This window comes from Eretmochelys imbricata, chromosome 8 (genome assembly GCF_965152235.1).
Source record: "Eretmochelys imbricata isolate rEreImb1 chromosome 8, rEreImb1.hap1, whole genome shotgun sequence".
NCBI classification, from domain to species: domain Eukaryota; kingdom Metazoa; phylum Chordata; order Testudines; family Cheloniidae; genus Eretmochelys; species Eretmochelys imbricata.
This window is the reverse complement of record NC_135579.1, coordinates 77038240-77058751: the sequence shown is the minus strand read 5'-3', so window position 1 is coordinate 77058751 and position 20512 is coordinate 77038240. Positions and strand designations below refer to the sequence as shown.

Below are 20512 nucleotides of genomic sequence, written 5' to 3'. Positions count from 1 at the left end.
ACAGCATTTTAGGCTAATTGATACTTTGAATTTCACACTGTTGAAGTTTTGCAGTATTTTTTACTTCACTTTCCTTAAATATAGTACCTTTCTTCATTCTTCAGCAGTCTCATTTTCTAAATCTTCAGATTTCTGTGTCTTCTACATATTTCACAGGATGCAGAAACTACTTTTGATTTTGAAAATGAGAGAGAGAGTAATGTTTCAAAACTCCAGCCTGAAATAATTTGTGAGCCTGAAATTCCACACACAGACATAAAGAGTACCAACATACGAGAGCCTGAAGATAGAAGGTAAAATACACACTCGTTTTTTTGACTATATGTTTTGTTGTTAACCCTAACTTGAAGTTTTCTGTAACTTTTTACATTCATTGCTGTTTTACAGAACACAAAGATTTCAATTTAGTCTGCAAGATTTTAGGTGTTGTGCTGTACTGGGTAGAGGTCATTTTGGAAAGGTAAATTTTTTGATGACTACAAGTATATTCAAAAAATAAAAACTCACCTGTTTGAATAAATCACTTATCTACTCTTTCAGGTGTTGCTGGCTGAATACAAAAACACAAATGAGATGTTTGCTATTAAAGCGTTAAAGAAAGGAGACATTGTTGCTCGTGATGAAGTAGACAGGTCAGTTTCAAGAAAGTAACTAATACATGATGATGTATATTTTTTTTCCTCTGCAGGAAATAGTGACTGGGTTGTAAATTATCATAGACTTTAACGGAGTAATGTTACTGAGCCCAGAGTGAGAGTTCAGATTGTATTTAGCAGAGGAATTCTCATGTAAGGTATTTGTTTCTCAGTCTAGTTGCATTCAATTAAACAGTAGTATTGTGGTTAAACATATGAAAATGTTCTCAGGTGGTTACAGTGGAAAGAGAAATTTCCCATTGTAGCTGCAAATATGATTTCCATGAGTTTTTTGTATCAGTCAAAAACTGTTAGGTTTCCCTTTACCTGCCAATATAAATATGAACTTAACACATAGGAATTGGTGTTACTAGAGGCTTTCATCTTAGTCTGTAGATCTTCGGAGTGTAACTAGTCTCCTTTTTCATTTGGGAGAGAACACATAAATTACCCTCCCACTGGGAGGGGCCATTATGCTATGATCTGAGCTTACTATATTGAGGAATGTTACCTCAGCAGACATTGCCCAAACATCGAAATGATGAGGTTAAAAAAAACTCCTGAATTCCAGGTCACTATTCTTATGTTAAAAAAAACCTATAATTCCAGAGCCCAGGAAACAAACATGACCTTGAGAAGAATAAAATCAAGCAGAAGGAGGAATATAGTCAAAACTAATGGTCAGATGTTTCTCTAATACAGGCGATATAACGAAGAAACTCATTGACTTTAGAAACTCATTCCTTTCTTAGCAGTCCAAAGTAAAACATATCTTTACTGGATCTGCAGGCTGATTTTTCTCTTTCAAAATAAATGTTGAGATCTCATTCTATAGCAGTTTGAGGTTTACAACAGAATGTGAAAATCATCTCTACACTGAAATATTAATTCAAGAGTTACTTGGAAAAATAGTCCTGGAGTTTTTGGGTTTTTTACAAACCACTTAGTCCCAGTGAAACTTCTTGGATGGACAAAATTTCCAGGATCCTTTTCCTTCTTGCCAACAGTATATAGTAATTACTACCACTCCATTTAGAGAGGAAATATGTGAGCAGAATGAAGCACCTCAGAGGGAGCTTCTATCTTGAAACACTGAGTTGAACTTGTGTGGAGGGACATTTACTTTGACTTAACTATTTGTATGTAGCTCTAAGAAATTTGAAAACATTTGGATATAAGTCAACAGGGGTTCCTCTCATTTTTGTCCCTTAGGGCTTCAAAACGAGACGTTTGCACATACAGCATAATATCCTCTAAAACTTTTGTCAAAGATCTATTTGGCAAAACTGGATACTTGATGACACTCTTCCTTTTTCAAGCTAAAGAGAAACACAAACTGGGGAATTCTGCCCAACTTCAATGAGTAGTTCAGTAGCTTATTGAACTCTCCAAACCATGTGGCCAAGGCAGTAGAGTTTTAAAAGTCTCATCTTATGTATAATATACAAAAAGTGGGGAAATAACTGTGTTACGTAGGTAGATATGTGTCGAGGTTCTAGGATGTCAAACCAATTGGAGCATTATGTTTGCAGTTCTCTACCAAAACTGATCTGTGTATTCATAGAGGTAAGATAATACATTTTATTGGACCAACTTCTGTTGGTTAAAGAGACAAGCTTTAGAGCCACACACAGCTCTTCTTCAGGTCTGCCTGAAGCAAGTACCTTCAGAGTGTGTTATAACATTGACAAACTGAAAGTCCATGAAACAAGTGGAATTCAAGAAGATAACTGAACAAAAGCTGCTGACCTCTGCACTAGTAGCATACATCAGATAGAATACAACATTTTCTGCTTCATTAGAGAACATGGATGTTTCCCCAGGAGTTCAGATCCTAAAGAAGAAAGCTGTATCACCGAGAAGATTATTGAGTTGTGTGATCGTTGAAGGAAACTAAGAGCAAAAAGGAAGACTGATGAAAGCAAAAGAGAGAGCAATATTCCCATATTGTGATTAAAGTGGCAAAAGATTCACTGATTAAAGTGGCAAAAGAAGCTTGGCTTGAAGAACAGTGCATCACCATACATAATCCTTTTGTGGCAAACTCCACTAGGAAGGCCTATCAAATCACCAGGACTCTTTTTCTGAAAGGATTCTTGGCAGGAAAAATACCCTTTCACCCAACACTTGGGATAGGTATTGCCAAGAACTCTGTAATATGAGTGAAACAAATTCTAAGTTGGAAGTGAAAAAGGCAGAGGAGATCTATATATGAGAGCTTGATATATCCTTATCAGCCTACAGTTGAAAAAGCTGAGAATGTGATGTAGACATTGAAAAGCAGTAAAGCCTCTGGAATGGATAAAGTACAAATACAAACAGAATTAATTAACAGAGGTGGAGAGACACTCATCTAGGCATGCCATAAGCTTGTAACTGTGATATGGGAGTCTGGAAGACTTGGTCACAGCCCCTGATAGTCCCTATTCATAAAAGGGGAGACCCAGCTGTTTTGTGGAAATGTCATTGATACACCCTAGCAAAATACTGCTGCATATCATCCTGAAGAGAATTGCAGCCAAGATAGAGAACTTTCTGACTGAAGAACAAGGGTTTTAGACCTAGAAGGGGTACAGTGGAGCAAATGTTCAACCTGCATGTGCTATGTGAGAGAGTACTGGAGAACGATGGAAGTTTTTGTGAATTTTGCTAAGGTGTTTGATAGCATATGGGACAAACCTCTTTGGGAAATCCTATGGTTGATCGGATTGGTGAAAACGTAATAAGCTGAAGGTAAACCTCTATGGAAGCATGATGGCTTTCATGTTTGTGGGACACGAGCAAAGTAGTTGGTTTGACTTGAGGATAGGTGCCAGCCAGGGTGCTTGCTATCCACAAACCCTCTTCAACCTGTTATCTTGAAGAAATATTAAGAGGAGCCACTGATGGAAACTTATAGGAGATGTCTGTTGGTGGATACAAAATTAGTCATCTGTGTTTCACCAGTGATATTGACCTGATCAGATCGTCAGAAGAAGAGGTGCACAAATTTCTAGAAAGAGTAGTAATGGAAGCAGAGAAGTTAGATATTCAAAGACAATGGTGACATCTGTTAGAAAAGGTGAAAATATTTCTACCCAAATCTGAGGAACCATTGGAGTACGTTGAGCACTTCAAATGTCTGTACAGTGTGTGACTACAAGGGATGTTAAAAATCATGTAGAGATCAGACATAGAATTGAACTCACGACTGCTGCTGTAGTGACACTCAGACACATTTGGAGAAGCAAAGATGCAGTCTCTTGCCTTCAGCATCTTATGTGTATGGGAGACATGGACTTCAAGGAAACGTTAAGACGCTTTCTGCCTTTGCATTGCAATGTTATAGGTGACTAGTGCACATTATCTGTACTTTGCTCATGATTAGCAAGGAGACAATCTCCCAAATTTACAACATAACTGAAGTGATGAGAGATCTCATTGAGACAAAGAAAACTTGAGTTAACAGGGCATGTGGGTTGGATGAGCAGAGGAAAATTGCTGAAGAAAATTTTTCCAGGGACTGGTGCCAGGGGCAAAGGGCTCCCGTGGTGAGAGTTTGTTTTTCAGCTATGTGGCTGACTCAGGGGTGGGCAAACTTTTTGGCCTGAGGGCCACATCAGGGTTCCGAAACTGGTATGGAGGGCCGGGTAGGGAAGGCTGTGCCTCCCCAAACAGCCTGGCCCCTGCCTCCTATCCGCCCCCTCCCACTTCCTGCCCCGACTACCCCCCTCAGAATCCCTGACCCATCCAACCCCCTCCCGGGACTCCACCCCGCTCCCTGTCCCCTGACTGCCCCGACCCCTATCCACACCCCTGCCAGGCCCCCCTGGACTCCCATGCCTATCCAACCGCCCCCAGTCCTCTGACTGCCCCCTGGGACCCCTTACCATGCTGTTCAGAGCACCAGGACTGGTAGCTGTGCTGCCTGGACATAGCCAGCCAAGCCGCCACGCAGTCTAGAGCACCGGGGCAGGCCAGGGGCTCTCTCAGCCATGCTGCCCGGCAGGAGCTTGCAGCCCCACCGCCCAGAGCGCTGGTGGCACGGCGAGTTGAGGCTGCGGGGGAGGGGGGACAGCAGGGGAGGAGCCGGGGGCTAGCCTCGAGGGCCAGTCTGGACAGTCCCGTGGGCCACATAGTTTGCACCTGTGGGCTGACTGGATGGGATACAATGTAGTGTGCTTCTCAAGGCTATGTGAAGTCTGCAAAACATGGAGGAATTTTGCTGGCCAGTGACTCTTGCGTTGTTTACTGTTCATTGTGATTTGACTCTATGGTGCTTTGCACCGTGAGAGAATAAATGTATGTATGCATGTATAGTCATGACATGCAGAAAGAAAAAGACAACTGAATCACAAGACTGTATATTCATGGAATGGTTTTCATAGCAAATACTAGGGGTAATACTTCAGCTGTCTGTGTCCAAAATCTGCAATGGAATAGTTTTCCCACCTCTTGAATATTACGTGCATAGATATAAGTACAGTTTGTATCAGTTGATTTTAAATATTATATTTTGTTTAAATTTGTGGGCATATTGAGAAATTCCAACAGGTATGTTATCAAAGAGTTTCATGAGATGTTAGCCATATAACTCCCTTCAAAGTCAGTTGAGTTGTACAGTTAAAATGCTGCATTGCACTTTGAAATTTTAGTATTTAGAGTATCCTATCAAATCAGAAAAAGATTGAGGTATTATGAAAGCTTTGGTGGGAAGTGGGGGATGATGAGGGCGGTCTTGTCAATTGTATTGTTCTTTGTGTTGAAATTTGTAATATAACATTCAGTTTTAAATTTCGCTATTAAAATATTTTCTGTTTGCAGCCTTATGTGTGAAAAGCGAATTTTTGAAACTGTGAATAGTGTACGGCATCCCTTTTTGGTGAACCTTTTTGCTTGTTTCCAAACCAAAGATCACGTTTGCTTTGTAATGGAATATGCTGCTGGTGGAGACCTGATGATGCATATTCATACTGATGTCTTTTCTGAACCAAGAGCAGTGTAAGTGTTCACGCTGTTAGTACCATTAAATATTTAAAAGCTTTGATATACATTGTTCTGTTTCAGTGGGCTGAAAAAAATACTATGTTCAACTTTTCTTGCCTTCGCATGCTTGTGTATTGGATCACTTCATTTAGTACTGTAATCATCTTAAATGGACTAAAGATTAAAGCCTTGTTAAAATACATTCAACCCAGTTTGGTTAGAAGAAAAAATATATATTCTGTTTTGGTTATGATAGTCAAAGCATTTTTTAGGCTGTCAGAATGTAAGCTTATATGCTAATAGCTTAAATCTAAATTGCCTTAAAATGTAAATACGTAATATTTGTAATGTTATTTTGAAGAATTAGTAGTCTGTTTAAAATGTTAGCTGAAATTAAAAGATTATATAAATGTACCGGCTTCAGCGGGAAGTGTTGGATACTATGGCAATGGGTGCCATAGAAAACTACAGTATAGGCAGACAAAACATGTTACAGGTTGGGCCACGTTTGTCTAAACTTTTGCCTGGTAAATTTTAAAGCTTTGACTTAGAATTGTATAGAATTCCACATGTATCACATATTAAAAAATCCTCTGAAGATAAGTTTCTATATGCAGACTATCTGCACTCTTCCGAAAGTAATTAATAAAAAACACTGATTGATTAATTTAGCAAGACTGAAATGCACTGAAATTCTAGCTTTTATTTAATTATTTGAACAGGTTTTATGCTGCGTGTGTGGTTCTTGGACTCCAGTATTTACATGAGCACAAAATAGTTTATAGGTAAGTAATCAATACTTTCTCACTACTGGAATTTTAATAATTTCTCCTTTTCTTAACACTGTTTTTCTTCATCTCTACCCTGATTTGCTTACTGGACGCATTATGTTTTTATTTGTTATATTTCTTTCAATGCTAGCAGAAAAAGTTTGTTCTGACATACTTATGAGTGTAAACCATAAGTTATTGATGGAAGTCTTAAATCAGGAAAGGGGTAACTAAATTTAGGAGGGACATTGTACTGCTCTTTTATTTTTGAATAACTTTTTTATCTTAGAGTGAATTATTATTATTGAGTATCACTATAGGCATATCAGTAATTCCATTTTACTTTTAAATATTGTTTTTTAGAGATTTGAAGTTGGATAACTTATTGCTGGATACAGAAGGATTTGTGAAAATAGCCGACTTTGGTCTTTGCAAAGAAGGTAACTGCTTTTCTTTTAAATGATTTTTCAGTTGGATTACACTTGACTGTTAGCAGTTAAGCAGTCTTAGAGGTAGGAGCACCTAGCATATTTACTCTGTCTATATATCATTGTAGAAAAAAATCTCTGGGATCTTCAGCTGGAGAACAGTGGAAGCAAAAGACCCTCAGTGGGGAGATCACCCGAGTGTCTGCTATCAGGGTTCTCCTCTTCTGTTGGAATGACTGTACGCAAGAGGGTTGTTACTTTGTCATATCTGCTTGTTAATAATAAGTCATATCACATTTTGCTCAACAGTACTTTGTCCTGTTAGAAGCATCATCCAATAATATTTAGAAGCATTCATTTTCTTTCCATCTACACTAAAGTCACTGTTCCCTTCTAATTCATTGTCCACTTTCAACAATTTTAAAATAGTTCACACAACAAAGTGCAGTGGAAATAGCTCCCTAAATAGAGCACAGCTCAAAATAGTGAAATATCTTCAAAAGGACCCACATTTTAATAGTCAGTTTCTGGCGTCTAGCTGATGTAGGTGCTTTCTTAAAAATGAGACATAAAACAGATCTAGTATCAGTAATTCAGATTCTCTGCCCGCATTGGGACATGTGTCCCCTTTTCTAACAACTCAGTGGGGGAGAGGGATGGCCATCAACAGGACAAATCTAACCGGATTTGTTTCCTCCTTTTCCAGCTTGCTTTACTTGTCCTACAACTTTCCAGGTCCCCGCACTATAGGAAATGGAATTTAGTAAATTGAGGGCAGTAGGTCAAAGATTACAGTTGAATTGTTTGCATATCTTTGATACTAGTTATGTGACTATTCGACTATAAACAAAAACTTCCTAGAAAATGACAAAGGGTCATGTTATAAATGTAAAAGATCAATGAGAGAGACAGATTTCCTCGTTTTTCAATAAAGTCAAGCTCTATAGGATACTTTTTAACATGGAAAATTATTCTTTTTCTTTGCAGTTCACCTTTAAAGTTTGGCACAGAGTTTGTACCCACAACCTCCTAATACCACAACAGTCCTTGGTGCCATTGCCATAGTGCTAATCCTACACTTTCTGCAGATGTTATATTTGGGGGTGGCGGTATGGGGTAAAAAAGCATGAAGACTGCACTAGTATTGTATAATTGTTCAGAAGCATGTTTTGGGGGACGGAATGTTGTATGTCACTCTGAAGGTGTGGACAATCCATGCATGCGTCCTCGTGGTCTGATACAGTGTTGCAGGTGAGCTGCACCTCAATTTTCCCAAGCAGAGCAGCAGTAGATTCACTTTAACAGCCAAGGCACGGAGAAGCCAACATAAGTTAACCAAATGCCATGTCACTTTTTAATCATATTTCATTGCAACGAACAGTTCACCAGGGCTGTTATTCAGGGCTCCCAAATTTAGTCCACACCGAAGTCTCTGAGTCAGCTTAGGCTTATCTGTAGGTGCCTGAGAGAGAGAGCACCACCCACAACAGCCAGTCTGGGTTCTGTTCCCCTCAGCTTCTGTGTGTTTAAATAGCCCAGCCCCAGAAAGTGGCAGGGCCTACTTGATTATCCCTAGGCTGTCAGCTCCAGCCTGTCCCTTAAAGAGGTAGTACACCTTTCCCTATACATTTTCACAGTCCCAACCACCCTGATGCCCTTGAGCATTAGTATCATGGCTCACATGTATACATAGTGATGTCTACAGTAATACCATTAGTCACTACTGGTGCAACATACAGCACCTATCACAGGGGGGACCTGGTCTATAACTAGGGCCCCTAGGCACTGTGGTAATACAAAATAATAATAATAATCATTCCAACTTTAATAGAGATTTGTTATATCATCGTATTTGTATACTGTGGATATCTTCAACTAAATCCTGTGCAAGACTTTCTCTGACGTTGATGTCATATGCTAGAATCTGGTAGAAGAAACCCTACTAATTTATAGTTCTGCTGTGAAAAATGATTATGTAAAATGAAACCTTATTCAACAGATTCACTCCATGTACATCGTAGTCTTTTTTGCTTATCTGAGTGTCAAAAATAAGTGTGTGCTATTTTTTTTACTTATGTTACCTGCTCTGGTTGCAGTGCTGCAAATGACAAATGTGTTCTATTTCTTCTCATGTGCCAACAGAATTGTTTACTAAGTTCCACCTCTCCAAGCGCATTGTCTTCAATGTGATGACCAAGGTGTAACTGAGGGGCTAATTTGGCTTGCAGAATCATCAGTACGGGTAGTCATGTACAGACAGAGAATCCAGCTCGAAGCACAGGGCCAAGACGGTGTTTGCACGGCTGACAAAGGGGGGAAAGATTTGTAAACTGAACTCATTTGTTGAAGTCCAGTAATTAATTTTTTTCCTTTACATAGTTGAAGAATAAATCTTACTGACTGAAGCAGTTGTTTACTTGGAAGGGGAGTAGTAAGAATACATCTTGTTTCTTATGAATATTGTAATTTTTGCAGGAATGGGATTTGGAGATAGAACAAGCACCTTCTGTGGCACTCCAGAATTTCTTGCACCGGAAGTGTTGACAGAAACATCCTACACAAGAGCTGTGGACTGGTGGGGTCTTGGTGTACTCATCTATGAGATGCTAGTTGGGGAGGTAAGCATGGTTGTAGCAAAAAAAAATATTTGATACCCCATCAGATTTGGATGTAAGCAACCTTATAAAACTTAGCATGATTACAAAAATAAACTGGCTATCTCAAGCTCTCGAATTCTAGAATGTCCTACCTTTTTAAGCTTACAGCTATTGTATCATATAGGCCTGGTTCCATATCCTGTATGGATTTTTATGGGATATCTTAATGAGAAAACTTGAAGGTGTAGCTTTTTTTGCTGTTAAAAATAGAGGAATAGAAAACACTATAGGCCAGATCTTCAGCAGGTGTAAATCATTGTAGCTCATTGATTTCAGTGGCACTATACAGTTTGAATACCAAACTTAATCATTTGTAACTTTCAAACCACTTCACCAGTTACCTTCAGATTAGACTGAGTATTAGGGAGATTTACAAAAACAAGGCTGAAGTTCTAGCAACAGCTATTTTTAACACTGGAGTGTGCAATTTCAGATCAGAACATATGGAAAAAGTATTGGATTCTTTTTTTAAAGATCTAAAATTGTAAACCAAATGGTTTGTTTGTTAAGCAAAATTAGATGAACAAACAAAAACCAATATACCACAACTTTGGCCTCAGTGCAAGCATGGAAAATTTCAACTTAACAGTTTTGGGGAGAAAATCAAGATATTCTGAAGAAGGGGGAAAGTTACAATGGAAGTTGAAATTCAACCTTAAACTGTAGTGTGCTCTCACAGCAACCTGTAGGTCACGATGCAAGACACACTTATTTAGCATTTGACTTACTGTTTTTCTCTTGAGAGACAAGGTAGTTGTGGTAAGCTCTCTTATTGGGACCAATTTCTGTTGGTGGCTTTTTCCTTCCCCCAACAGAAGTTGGTGTAATAAGATTCACCTACCTTCGCTCTTTATATCCTCGTATCTCATAACATGGTTACAACACCCTTTTGCTCTTCGCACTTTCTGTGAATGTCCTATCTAATTTGTTTTCTTTGTAGTAGCCTAGAAATTCTGCACCATAGATGTTAGCATATATAAATGAATATTACCTCCCCTCCTGCCCTAATTGCAAAAACTCCTTAAAGGTGATACAACTGCTTAAGTTGAAAAATAGTATTGGAGAAGTATTTATTAATAATAGCTGTCTTTAATGCCATGTGCATTCTGTCCTTTTAGAAAAAAGTTAATCACACAACCTACTTTTGTCCATTTTCCATCTTTACCCCTAACGTCTGTTTCTTCAAATGGAAATGAAGTGCACCAACACCCTATGACCTACAAATAGTCCATAAACCACAGTTTAAAAACTGCTGGATGGTATGATGTGGTAAATGTTTTCTCAAAATGAATTTGGGATGACCACATTACCTTGGAATGGCAGCCACCTGAAACAAGTACCAATAAATGCTCTACCATGTTAGTTTATTATTTATGCCTCAGTGCACAGGAAAACTATTTATAAATGTGTTTTTAAAAACCAAACGTTTTTAAAAAAAATGATTAAGGGACAAGATGTTGTGGCCTGCCTTGTCTGTCTATAAGAAGTATTACTATCGCATTTTCCCCTATAGAGAGCTGCGTTATCTATTACAGGGAGGGAAAATAATTTAACACATTGAGACATTTAACTCTGAATGGGCAGCTGAATGTGCAATAAGGCAATTGTTCTCCTTTTTGCCTTACCTTAAATATGGCAGCAGCAGCAGCAGCAACTTGCTTTAGTTTATTTAGAAATAATAGGTTGATTTTAAAAGTTAGCTTCCGAAAATGATTGGTCTTTTTTTTTCCCCTCCTTAAACTACTTTATTATAGTCACCCTTCCCTGGAGATGATGAAGAAGAGGTTTTTGACAGTATTGTAAATGATGAAGTAAGATATCCACGGTTCCTTTCTACAGAAGCCATCTCTATAATGAGAAGGGTAAGATTATAGTAAAAGAGTGAAATATTTTCATGTTTTTGTTGTCTAATTATTGTTTTCCATGAAGAGGGGAATTTAAGTGCCTGCATTACATTTGACATTGTTTTCTCATCAGATTGGTTTCAGAACTGCTTCACTGTTACTTTTTAAAATCAGCGTCACCATTTTGATTTAACATGAAACTTAAGTGTTTGACTATTATTTACATTCTCTAGTTAGTAAAAAAAAAAATTCCTACAAAATCATTTTCATTCATTAAAACTTCTTACATTACATTTTATAAATTAAACTTTTGTTAATCTCTTAACACTGACCCAGATTTTTCTAGATCCATTCTTTCCCAGCCACATTTAAATAGGAAATTCTGTAACAGAACACCTTCCCAGAGACTCGCATGGTAGCTCAGTACTACCACATGAGTATTCTATGCTAAGACAAGACTTTGGGATTTTCACATTTCATTCTGTCAGGGGTTGGAAATACCACACACACTACATCTAAAAGTCTCTTCTCATAAGAATGGGAGAGGAGGCACAATTGTATAGACACAGCATAAGTGAAATACCTTAGGCTAAAAGGTGCAGCCATATGCTCAACTAATATACAGTGTGCTTTCCAATAGTATAAGAATTTTGGCCAGATGCACCAGGGCAAACCCTTAAGAAAAAAATCCATAGCATTGGCAATGTCCCCATAGAATAGACAGGACCATTACTTTTCTTCCAGAAAATGTGCTAAATGAATTTTATTGTGCTCAGATTAACCTCAGAAAACAGATTCCAGTACCTGAGTAGACACAGCATGCAGTTTTGTGTTTCAAACAGAATGCTTAGTTCATGAGATCACCCCGTCTGGTGAATTGCGTTATTTCATTTATCTTCCTTCTGAGATGCTAAATTATTTCACTGTTTAGGAGGGACAGAAGATAGTTTTGCTAACAAATATTTAACCTTAAAACTGAAGGAAAGAAATTCTATAAGCAGATTAAAAAGCCCCATCTGTTGAAATGTGATTAGAGCTTTGTTCCTTTAAATCTTAGACTTAAAATGTTTCAATTGGTGGATAAAGCATACTGTACCAAGTCATACGACTAAACCTAAAACTATTGACATCTATATCTAAATCTTTTCCAAATGCACTAGTTTTAAACTGACCCCATTTAGATAATCTCATATTAAGAGGAAGAGAACTCCACTCTAATATAGCAGTAAAGGAAGACTGCACTATTTAAGATTGCATTACAGGATCTTTCATTCTGAAGCTGGGCAGAAGGAGGCTTGGCTATTCTCCTACAATATTAGGGCAATAAAATACATCCAAGCAGTTCCCAGTCCTTCATAGTAGAGCTATTGATTAATCACAGTTAATTCATGCGATTAACTGAAAAAAAATTAATTGTGATTAAAAAGATTAATTGCAGTTTTAATTGCACTATTCATAGAATACGAATTGAAATTTATTAAATATTTTGGATGTTTCTTCATTTTCATATATATTGTATTCTGTGTTGTAATTGAAATCAGTATATATTTATAAATATTTGCACTGTAAAAATAAATATTATGTCAGTTCCCCTCATACAAGTAGTGTAGTGCAATCTTTGCTGTGAAAGTGCAACTTACAAACTCTAGATTTTTTTTGTTGTTGTTACATAACTGCACTCAAAAACAAAACAATGTAAAACTTCAGAGCCTACAAGTCCACCCAGTCCTACTTCTTGTTCGGCCAATCGCTAAGGCAAACAAGTTTTTTTACATTTATAGGAGATAATGCTGCACGCTTCTTATTAACGTCACCTGAAAGTGAGAACAGGCATTGCAAGGTCTTTACGGGCCAAATATGCTAAACATTCATATGCCCCTTCATGCTTCGGCCACCATCGCAGAGGACATGCTTCCATGCTGACAAGGCTCGTTAAAAAAAATGCATTGTTTAAATTTGTGACTGAACTCCTTGGGGGAGAATTGTATGACCCCTGCTCTGTTTTACCCGCATTCTGCCATATATTTCATGTTATACCAGTTTCAGATGATGACCCAGCACTTTATTCATTTTAAGAACACTTTCACTGCAGATTTGACAAAACCAATGTGAGATTTCTAAAGATAGCTACAGCATTTGACCCAAGGCTTAAAAATCTGAAGTATCTTCCAAAATCTGAGAGGGATGAGGTGTGGAGCGTGCTTTCAGAAGTCTTGAGAGCAACACTCTGATGCGGAAACTACAAAACACAAACCCTGAAAAAAAAAAAAAAAAAATCAACCTTTTGCTGGTGGCATCTGACTCAGATAATGAAAATAACATGCATCAGTCCACACTGGTTTGGATTGTTATCGAGCAGAACCCATCATCAGCATGGACGCATAGCCCTTGGAATGGTGGTTGAAGCATGAAGGGACATATGACTCATTAGCGCATGTAAATATCTTGCAATGCCCGCTACAACGGTGCTATGAGAACACCTGTTCACTTTCAGGTGACATTGTAAACAAGAAGAGTGCAGCGTTCTCCTGAAAATGTAAACAAACTTGTTTAAGCGATTGGCTGAACAAGAAGTAGGACTGAGTGGACTTGCAGGCTCTAAAATTTTACATTATGTACAAAAAATGCATTCAAAAACAACAATTCTACATTTGTAAGTTCAACTTTCATGCTAAAGAGATTGCACTACAGTACTTGTATTAGGTGAATTGAAAAATATTGTTTTTACAGTGCAAATACTTGTAATCAAAAATTATAAAGTGAACACTGTACACTTTATATTGTGTTGTAATTGTAATGAATGTATTTCAAAAATGTACAAAACACCCAAAAATATTTAAATAAAGGGTATTCTATTGCTTAACAGTGCAATTAATTGCAATTTTTTTAAACATGCGACAGCCCGATTTCATGGATTTTTAAAGCCAGGAAGGACCACAGTAGTGATATAGTCTGACCTCCTGCATAACACATAAGCATGGAATTTCTCCTAAGAATTCCTGTGACAAGCCCAATAACTTCTGGTTGAACTATCGCATATCTTCTGGTCTTTCGAGAAGTGATGGAGAATCTAACACTTTTTCCTTGGTAAATTGTTCAAATGGCCAGTTACCTTCGCTGCTTAAAAAAAGTTGTTCCTTATTTCAAGTTTGCATAGCTTCAGTTCCACAAGATAGCAGACAAAGGCATAGTGATCTGTCTATCAAATATCCCCCAGGTACTTACCAACAGTGATCAAGTCATGTCTTAACCATCTCTCTGATAAGATAAAAAGATGGTGGCTCTTTAGATTCTCACTGTAAGGTTGGTTTACCAGACTGATCAGTCAGTGCTCTTACTGAACCTTTTCCAAATTGTCAATATCCTTCCTAAAGTTTGAACACTAGATCTTGTCACAGTATTCCAGCAGTAGTCTCATTAATGCTGTATACAAATGTAATAGCACCACCTTACTGTTATTTTATATTCCAGTTTATACATCCAAGAGTTGCATTACCTTTCTTAGTCGCAGTATCCCGTTTGAGAGCTCATGTTCAGTTGGTTATCCACCATAACCCCCCAAGTCCTTTTCAAAGTCACTTCTTTCTAGGATCCAGTCCCCTCACATCTTGTAAATATGATCTTACTTGGTCCATGTCCAGGAAATGGGACTTCCTTTTTGTTCAATACACAGGTTGTAAGGAAGGGAACAGAAGCCTTGCAAATCCCGTCCAAGGTGGATGAAATTGCTTATTATGGAAAGTTGCAAAGGAAGTAATAAAGGTGCCCATTAGCATTCATTTCATTCATGCTATGGTGACTTCATGGGCAAAAAGATACTGGTTATCCTATGAAATTATATGGAAATGGTAGTACCTCTGCACTCCTTCACCTCAGTGGCTAATACTGCTTTTCAGTGGTGGGTTATCCAAACCATTGCTGTCCGTTCTTATTTCTATGCTGCTGATCTGTTGTTAGCCCAGTGAAAGAGAGCGGCCTTACAGAATAGTCACTCCAAACTGGACACTTACACTTACTGGCAGGAGCAGAGTTTTCCCATGTGATCACCCAGGACCTGGTGTTAGGACTTGCATGTTAAAGATATGGTAGATACTAATTATCCTCTTAGGTTTAACTCATTTTGTTGTGTTCAGGTCATGGATGAGTGTGGTATGTGACAGTATTTAGTAAAAGGATGAGTTAAATGTCTGTTTGGTTAGAAACTTAACACAAGCATAGAATTGAGGTGTTGGCTTATGGGCCCATTTATAGAATAACATGCTTCTACATGGAGATCAGAATTTAGTTTCTAGGGTCTTCAGTGACTGGAAATCTCACATTTCCCTCTGTGGCAAAGCATGAAGCAGTTTTCAGCCTTTTCTAACAAAACTGAGCCCTGTGAAACAGGGTATGGAGGGGTGGAGAAATATGGATGCTGTAAGGACCCACTTTCTCCCAGGTTAAATGAGGGAAAAGATGACAAGCTTAAGTAAATTTTACAATTTGTAAAGAAACTTAGAGCTTTTGCCTTTGCCTCTGCCTCTTCTACTCCATGGGCAACACATTTCCTCTGGGACAGAGTATGTGCTTTTCCAGTAACTCTAATCTCCTTGCTCCTTTGGACTGTAGCATCAGCTACCTATTCTGTATTTTCCCCCCATTTTGAGTGCTAAGATCTTCAAAATGTTTTGTTAGCTGCTACGAAGAAATCCAGAGCGGCGTCTTGGAGCTGGTGAGAAAGATGCTGAGGATGTGAAAAAGCATCACTTCTTCCGGGTAAGTAAAAGCTAGTGTAGTTTGTAAAATATTAATTCTCAGAGGCAGGAAACTAACCCACAATTGATTGTTTTACAGCTAATAGATTGGAATGCTTTGCTGGCTAAGAAAGTGAAGCCCCCTTTTGTACCCACCATTAGAGGAAGAGAAGATGTTAGTAATTTTGATGATGAATTTACCTCAGAAGCACCTATTCTCACTCCACCCCGGGAACCAAGGATACTTTCAGAAGAAGAGCAGGAAACATTCAGAGATTTTGATTACATTGCTGATTGGTGTTAAATTTCTAGATACTGTGAAATCCTAGCTAACCGGCTCAGAAGAATACCAACCCTTCAATTGCTCTGTGCCACCTGTAGCTTCTGATTTTTGTTCACATGAAGATTTAGTGTACTGTTTAATACTCTTGGGAAGAGTGGCCTCCATGTCATACTTATCTGAGCACTGGAAAGCAGTTCTATAGCATTTAAGCTGAGTTGGTGACTACAGGCCACATTAAGCTCTCTCACATGGACACACTTAAATCTGTACTGTAATTTTTACTTTTCTACAGCAGATAACATTGTAAAATACATGCCTTAAGTGGGGGGGGGGGGAGATTTTGAGCTAGATTGATAACCATTTAATTTTATTCAGCCATCTTAAAATAGAAGTTTGGGGTGCTGTTGACATTCATGAGAATATGGTTTTTATCTGGAGAAGGCAAATGGTCAGTTTTTAAAAAAATTACTGTAATGTCCAAAAATGTTTAATTTTAGACTTATGCACACTTTCAGCTTGTTTTAAAATGGAAACTAAGAACTGATGCCTTGTTTTGTAAATTTTCTATGGTATTTATTAGAAAAAAAGTGTTAAATGCCTTTGCCTTTGTGAGAGAACAGTAAAAGTGCTTCCATAAAAACAAACACAGACAGGTCCTGAAAGTTTACCAAAGCCACTTGCCAAAACAGTTTTTGCTTTTAAGCATGGCTTAAAAAAAGAAAAGGAGGGGGGGAGGGGAGGGGAGGGAGAAGGGACTCGGCAGATAAGAATGTCTGTTCAGTCTTATCAATAGTGTGTGTTCCTAAGTCCATCCACTTCTGTACTCTTGAAATCCAAGCCTTTTTCCACTAATTGGACAAATCTTAAGTTAATCATACCATATTTAGCTATCTAGTTCATCTTGTCTACTATATATCATATCTTAGAAAACAAAAGGTTTTGAATGTATACATGCTGTGAACATGTATATTTGGAAGTTGTTGTAATGCATTCTTAGTTACAGGCATGTAATTTAATTGTACCACTTCATGAATTTTGCACAGTGGCCATGTGAACACATCACAGAACTCTGATTTAATAGACTAACATTTGTATACATTTTGGGCCACTGAATTCCAGAACTTAGATTGGTAATTACTGAGGGTAAAAGCAATATGTTGTAACAGAATGTATAAATATTTTTGATAAGTGTATATTTTATAAACTTCAACACTAAAACCTGTACCTCAAAAGTCAAAAAATAGTTTAGACCAGATACTGTGTGTACTTCTAAACTCCTCCATAGAACTATTTTTGGCTGTCAGTGTTCTGTAAGTAAACAGCCACTCTTGGAAACAAGTTCAGTGTTTTCCTTAACTCAATAACATTTATATTTGATCCTGTGCTTACCTCTTGTAGGTTCATCTGGGTACCTGGAGAGAAAATGGTTAGCAAAGACTGTAAAAATCCAAAGTCAAATGAGTGCAGATTGTGGAATTAAATATTCCAAATGAAATACGAAAGAAACACAAACCATGCTGATCTTTAAAGAATGGAGTAGTGAAACACCAAGGTGTTACTTTTGAAAAGTGAACCTTTTGTAAGTAAATGACTGTTGGTTAGAACACTAAATATCAGAAGTCCTGAACCATGAGGCCTCTGGGAGAAAATGGGTTGATAGACCTGAATAATGTATAGGACAGTTTTTCCTTTTAGGCAAAAAGGAAGAATGGCAACAGGACAGAATATAGAAATCATGTTTTTGGTTTATTAAATGAAGGTCTTAAAGTGGGAACAATATAATTTAACTTGTTTCAAGATGCTGATTATCTTTGAAGTGCGAACGAAACTGAACTTAAAAATTTAAGCACTCAATACTTTTGAGGTACAGTCTGTTTACCCTTTTGGGCTCCCAAACATATATAGAGAAAAAAGTGTCTAAAAGAGGATGCTTAGCATTTAAAAAGCACCCTGGGAAATACCTTTTTGTAACTACATCTTGTACAGAATTTTTCTTCATCTAAGTAAATCACTAAAAAAAAATAGTAGGGCAGGGTATGTTCACACAGTTAAGCTGAAAGAAAGCACTAATTTTATCTCTGTAGTTTTTTAAAATTATTTTTAGGCAGATTAAGATTTTAACTAGATTGTAAATATATTTTGCTATACTTTATCTGTATGTGGCTGCTCAAGCACTTTGTAAGGAAATTAGGATATTTTAGAATGGTACACTATGCATTAAAATGAAATGTGCCTTTAACAATGTCATTCGAAGTGTTTTGCAGTCATTAATATCACAAATTAAAGTATAAATAGTTTGTAACTTGTGTCCTAAATATGATTTTACTGATTGACTGTGTAGTGACTTACATATTTCACTCCCCCACAGATTTTTCTGAATTTGATATTTAACCACCATAAGAGAGGATACTTAGAACGAAACTCCAAACTTTTTGGTAGAACCTTAGTTACTAATTGCTGCTTACTTTACACTGGCACACAGTCCAAGGGAGCCTAATATGACCATCTGTGTAAGAGCACCCTTTAATAGCTTAATGTTTACAGGGATGATGGTATATAAAGATTAGTTCCTGTTAATTTAAAAAAAGTGTTATACATGGTTGATTCCTGACTAAGCAAAGCCGAATTTTACCATTGTTCATTTTAATAAGTTGTAGCAACTTTTCACTTACATTTTAATTAGCAGCATATGAGCAATGCCTACTGCCTTCATACTACAGGTGTCTATAAGCTACTTTAAATCTAAATGTCCAGGTCATTGGTGATGCAGCTGAGGAATCCTGCCCCTTCACTAATCAGGCTGATTGATAATACAGCACATGATGTATATGCTCATTCTTTCCTAAACAGATGCCTCCCTTGGGTACTGCTCTACAAGCTGGACCATGAGTCTTCTGAGCATGGGTTACCTGCTGAACCTAAAAAGCCCCTCTCCAAAGAGCACCCCAAGGGGACCAGAGTAGGAGATTATCCTGAGAGCTAGAGATCATGTTCCCTTATGTGAGAAAAGGTAGTGTTTATTTAAAAATCACCACCCATAAAACATCTGGGCCCATTCTTTAGCACCACTAGGTCCAGAAAGTGAAATAAATGGGGACAGTTACTTTAATAGGAGTACTTGTGGCACCTTAGAGACTAACAAATGTATTTAAGCATAAGCTTTCATGAGCTACAGCTTATGCTTAAATAAATGTTAGTCTCTAAAGTGCCACAAGCCCTCCTTTTCTTTTTGTGAATACAGACTAACACGGCTGTTACTCTGAAACCTATGGTTAAGAAAAGACTTTCAAGAGTACCTACGTGAGTTAGGATCTGAAGTTAAAACTGAGTTGTCTACAAGTTGGAGCCTGTTTTTAAAGATAAGCTTATGAATGGGATGAAAATAGTCTACAGCTAACCCTTATTTACTCCTGTAGTAGGACTGACATATCAAAGGCTGCAAGGCCTAGAAAAAGTCCCTCAAGTTCAGAAAAATCTATTCTGTAGCACCTATGATCTGACAGTAAAGTGTATTATTCCTCCTCTCTACAAGGGATTGGGCCTGGAGGTAGATTAGAGGAGTTGCCTCAGTGCCACTACAGCAATCCTCAAAGCAGGCTCCTACTTTTCTTCTCTGGTCGTCAACATTCTACCACACCCTCGCTCTGTGCTGGAGGATATCTTCCCTCATGCCCAAATTTTATGAAACATGCTTCTTTAGGTCAAACTAACTTTGCTGGGGATTACCTTTGAAGGGGACATCCCATACAGTACTTTCAGCTTCAATCCTTGGGTTTTTTAAAAATCAAGTCTTAAAATAAGCTGCTGTACATTTACTAAGCACAATACCTGGGAAGGTTACCTTAGCACACAGTGCACAACACAGGCCAACCAGTTAAGAACCTTAACTATTCAGTACTTTGAAAGGCCCCAGTTTAGCTCACAGGCACTGGAACTGTAAGAGCACACAACAGTAGTCTAGGGCAAGAATATCAACCTACTGACAATCAAGGGAAAATTTATGAAGCTTGAATGCAACTTATCTCCACCCAGTTAGTCTGGATATGCAGGATCCCACCTTTTACTCCTATAGAATGGGAGCTAATGATCACATGTAGTCAGGACTTCAAATGGCATGAAAAACAAAAAACAAAAAAAAACTTAAAGCTGCCACATTTCAAGTCTTCAGTGAGAGAAAGGAATTAAAACTGAAGCAGC

The 20512-nt window shown here is 37.8% G+C and overlaps 1 protein-coding gene across 5 annotated transcripts in view; it reads left to right on the top strand.

Annotated features, from left to right (window-relative positions):
* Positions 1-20512, top strand: part of PKN2 (protein kinase N2) — a 139280-nt gene that overhangs the window by 104793 nt on the left and 13975 nt on the right. For 2 of the 5 annotated variants that reach the window (XM_077823994.1, XM_077823995.1), the window contains 10 exons: positions 157-293; positions 388-460; positions 541-632; positions 5439-5615; positions 6323-6385; positions 6734-6810; positions 9274-9416; positions 11210-11317; positions 15974-16054; positions 16133-18617. In XM_077823994.1, the coding sequence (XP_077680120.1) occupies positions 157-293; positions 388-460; positions 541-632; positions 5439-5615; positions 6323-6385; positions 6734-6810; positions 9274-9416; positions 11210-11317; positions 15974-16054; positions 16133-16336 (1155 nt within the window). In that variant the 3' untranslated portion in view covers positions 16337-18617. Of the gene's footprint in view, positions 1-156; positions 294-387; positions 461-540; positions 633-5438; positions 5616-6322; positions 6386-6733; positions 6811-9273; positions 9417-11209; positions 11318-15973; positions 16055-16132; positions 18618-20512 lie in introns of those variants that run through there. The other 3 variants (XR_013346846.1, XM_077823997.1, XM_077823996.1) reach the window with 3 other exon arrangements.